Source organism: Octopus bimaculoides, chromosome 3 (assembly GCF_001194135.2).
Source record: "Octopus bimaculoides isolate UCB-OBI-ISO-001 chromosome 3, ASM119413v2, whole genome shotgun sequence".
NCBI classification, from domain to species: domain Eukaryota; kingdom Metazoa; phylum Mollusca; class Cephalopoda; order Octopoda; family Octopodidae; genus Octopus; species Octopus bimaculoides.
The window spans coordinates 41,714,012-41,718,597 of NC_068983.1; the positions used below are offsets into that span (position 1 = coordinate 41,714,012).

At 34.8% G+C, this 4,586-nt stretch overlaps 1 protein-coding gene across 1 annotated transcript in view; it reads left to right on the plus strand.

The window, feature by feature from the left end:
• The window catches only part of LOC106868024 (probable serine/threonine-protein kinase DDB_G0267686), a 47,837-nt gene that overhangs the window by 14,089 nt on the left and 29,162 nt on the right, over window positions 1-4,586 (plus strand). The window contains exons 11-13 of the mRNA XM_014913121.2: window positions 152-337; window positions 2,028-2,129; window positions 3,285-3,424. Coding sequence (XP_014768607.2) covers window positions 152-337; window positions 2,028-2,129; window positions 3,285-3,424 — 428 coding nt within the window. The remainder of the gene's footprint in view (window positions 1-151; window positions 338-2,027; window positions 2,130-3,284; window positions 3,425-4,586) is intronic.

A 4,586-nucleotide genomic window follows, 5' to 3' on the forward strand; every position in this document is an offset into this window, starting at 1 on the left:
GGGGGGGGGGTGAGTGACAATGATGACAATCACCTTGAGAATGGTGGTGATGATGATGATGAGGAGGAGGAGGAGAGGAGAATTCTTTGTTTCACTTTGTCTATGGAGACAAATGATCTAATTTTTTCTGTATGTACTGGTTTAATTGCAGACAAAGTTCGACCGATGGGTACTGGTCTTATGGCTGCTTACTCCTCTTTAACCACTGAAGATAATAATAATAATAATAATAATAACTCAGACTTGAATCGAGCCAAAAAGAAGAAACGTAAATCTGAAGAAGGAATTTCAATTAAGACATCGCCAAATTCTGTTTTAGGCAGCTACGATACAAAGGGTGAGTTGTATGATGACTGCTTTCTATATACATATGTATTTACATGTTTGTCATGTAGGCAGCTATGATACCACTGTTTCCTACATGCAAATGTATTCATATAAATGTTGTGTGTGTGTGTTCAAGTGAAGGCATGTGGTTTCGTGGATAAGGTATTCAGCTCACAATTGTAAGATCAGGAGTTCAATTCCTGGTGGCACACTGTATCCTTGAGCAAGTCATTTTATTTCACATTGCTTCAGTCTACAAGGCTGGTAAAGATGAGTTGTGACTGTATTTCAAAGGGCCAGCCTTGGCACATTCTTTGCCATGCTCAATCTCCGAGAACTACATTTGGAGTATGCATGTCTGTGGAATTCTCAGCCATTTGTACAGTAATTTTGCAACCAGGTTCTGTTGATTGGTTTGACTGCAACACTCCTCATTCGAACCCAAGGAATTCTTGTTGAGTGAGTTCATGCATTTTTGAATGTATGAATGGATAAATGTCTGTTTAGATGCATGACTACATCAAAGTTTCCATAGAGGTGTGCATGTGTGTGTGTGTGTGTGTGTATATATATATATATATATATATATATATATATATATATGTGTACACATGTTGGTATGTAGATTGGTGTGTGTTGTGCGTGTGAGCACATGAATATATACACCAACATCTTACATAATAGTAATACAGTTGTGTTGTATTGAGGCAGTAACAGTGATGTGGAGATTGATACCAGCTAAAACAGGATTGCAATGTCCTGATATAAGATGGTCGGGTGTGATTTGATAGAGATTTACTTGTTACTTCTAGCAGATTGTATGTCCACATAGTGGCATACCTTCATCAGCTCATAATAATGTTGGTGTTTGCAGTGGTAATGGTGTTGGGGAAGATAAATGCTGCCATGATGTTGATGATGACAACTGTTTCAATGGCTTAACCTTTTCATTACCAAATTTCTGTTGGAACTCACACTGCCCTTTTTTTTTTTTTTTTTTTTTGATAATGAAGAATTTGCTAAAATACCATTGTCATTATCATTATCAAACTGGTGTTTGGAGCATAAATTAGCATGAAATTTTTATGGAAGGTTTTTAGATCATTTTTACCCTTCTGTTACTATATTTCCTAAAACATACTGGCTTATTTTCACTTATTTTCACTGAGTAAATACTAAATTTTTCATTATTTTCAAAATGGTGTCATTATAAGCTGGTGTTTAGATCTTAAATTAACATTAAATTTTGATGAAAGCTTTTAATTTCAATTACTTAAAATCTTTTGTGTTGGAATACACTACTTTTGTTTCAATTAATTTGAAAAATAATGAAGAATTTGATAAAATAATATTATTATTAGGCTGACGTTTGGAACATTAATGACTGTGAAATTTTGATGGAAGGTTTTTAATTTGGATCAGTTTGGCATTAATCCATGCCAACATGGAACATGGACGTTAAATGATTATGGTTTCTATTAGAATACACTGCTTTGTTTCAATTACTTTTGAAAATAATTAAGAATTTAGTAAATAAAAATTTGTCATTATCAATCTGGTGTCTGGAATATGAAATTTTAATGAAAGGTTTTAATTTAGATCAATTTAATGAAGCAAGTTTGTATCTCAGGTGTGTTGGTATTAAACGGGTTAATTCAATTCTAATATTTTTATTTCTGTTCCGTTTGTTTTTAATTCAGACTCTGATGGTGAAAGCTGTGATACTTCTGGACAAGGAAATAAGAAACGAAAGCCTGGAAGACCAAAACGATGCCATCAAAATAAAACATTTGGAGTCACGGGTAAGTCTGGCAGAAGATGAGAGGCAAAAGCTCAGTTTCCATTTGTAAAAACTAGTTAGATGTATGTATTCGTTCATATGCTTGTTTTTCCATGCCAGCATGGGTTAGATGAATATATCATTAAGGCTTAACAGCTGGATACACTTCTTGCCTGTTGCCCTTATTTTATCAAATGTAATGTTTATTTATTTACATTGATTTGAGTTTATCCTGCCTTATTTTGTAACTTCAAGATTTCAATGATATCATGATGATCATTTAATGTCCATTTTCCATGCTAGTATGGGTTGGACAGTTTGACAAGAGCTGGCAAACCAGAGAGTAGCACCAGGCTCAAATTGTCTATCTTGGCATGGTTTCTATGACTGGATGCCCTTCCTAATGCCAGTCACTTTACAGAGTGTAGGGAATGCTTCATACATGGCACCAGCATGGGAGATTTTTATGTGGAACAAGGAGTGTTTATTTTTACAGTGGCATTGTAGGGTAGGTGTGAGTGGTTCAACCTGGCCAGTTTGAACCTAAAACAGGTAGAATATTTTGGGTTCAAACAGGTAGAATATTTTTTGGGTTCAAACTGGTAGAATATTTTTTGGGTTCAAACTGGCAGAATATTTTTGGGTTCAAACTGGTAGAATATTTTGGGTTCAAGCAGGTAGAATATTTCTGGGGTCGAACAGGTAGAATATTTTGGGGTTCAAACAGGTAGAATATTTTTGGGTTCAAACTGGTAGAATATTTTTGGGTTCGGACAGGTGGGAATATTTTTGGGTTCAAACAGGTAGAATATTGTTGGGTTCAAACTGGTAGAATATTTTTGGGTTCAAATTCCGCCGAGGTCAACTTTGCCTTTCATAGGGTTGATAATTTAAGTACCAGTTGTGTACTAGGGTCGATCTAATCAAATGGCCCCCACTCCCCCAAAATTTCAGGCCTTGTACCTTGAATAGAAAATAATATTTTGGGTTAGATGTGGTCAATGTAACTGCTAAAGAACTAAAGAATACTGAGGATGCCATGAACAACTGGAGATGAAATAAAGTTGCTATGGTGTCTAGAGACAAAGTGTATTCTGTATAAAATAAAATTAATGTTGATTCCATTTTTTTTTTTTTTCCTTGTGGTTTCTTTGGACTCACCTGGGAATTTCTACAGAAACCATTGTAGCACGAAAGACTAAACATTTGAGTTTTGCACAGTTAAAGGAGGCTGACCAACAGCAACAGAAACAAAAGAATGCCCTGAACTCGTCTCTTCACAAGACAAACACAACACCGAACGAAGACAAATTCAAAGTAAGGAACCATTATTATTATTATTATTATTATAATTAAGAGATTAAATGAATATTTTGTCACAGTTGCACTAGCAACTGTGATTAGTGTTGATTGAGTATGTTGCTATGTTCGTTGTGGTGGTTGTTGTTGTAATGGTGATGATAGTAGAATGATTGTTGTTGTTTTTATAAGTGTTGTTGTTGTTGTTGTCATGTGATGTATTGCCGCCTGAGTCTGTGTTTGAGGTGTTGTAATATAGCAGGTAGTACCTTATATGGGAGTTTACAAAGAATAGGGGTTAAAGAATTCAAAACGCGAGTTCATCTCACTCGCAAGATGACAGAATAGAAAGAAGACAAGAAAGATATGGGCTACACTTATACTGTTATTTAATTGATAACAATAATAATAATAGACACAGGGAACAGAAAGCTCTTGGTGTTGTTTACTATTACAAATATCATTAACTCTTCTTGTTGGTAAGGCAGCGATCTGGCAGAATTGTTACCATGCTTAGTGGTATTTCATCCATCTCTACGTTCTGAGTTCAAATTCTGGTATGGTTGACTTTCCCCTTACATCCTTTTGGAGTTGATAAAATAAGTCCCAGTCGAGAGCCGGGGTCGATTTAATTGACTTACCAACTTCTTTTAAAATTGCTGGCCTTGTGCCAAAATTTGAAATCAATATTGTTTGTTTTTGTTGTTGTCAGTCTTTATCTGAGTATATCAGTTCTTGTCATTTCTATAGATGTTGTTGTTGTTGTTGATGGATAGTTGCATAGACTGTAGTTCATCTTTTTCTGTCAAGAGTTTGTTGTTGTTGTTATGGTATCAGTTGCAGCTGCTGCTGTTGTCATTCACCTTCTCTCTCTCTTGCTCTCTTTATATATATATATATACATATATATATTGTGTGATCCTTCTGTCCGGCATTCGCTATGATAGATTGCTGATCACTACATTTATATTATTTTTTTTTTCTCTTTGTTTCTCTCCTTATTTCTTTCTGTGTTCCTTTCAGTTGAAGAGCGTAGCTCGAAACGTCAAAGACTTTCTCTATTCCCGAGCGTTAAACTAATACATCCATTTGTTGTTTACACCACCTGTCTTCGTCTGTTGTTTTTTTCGTAAATTCTCCCATATATATATATATATATATATATATATATATATATATA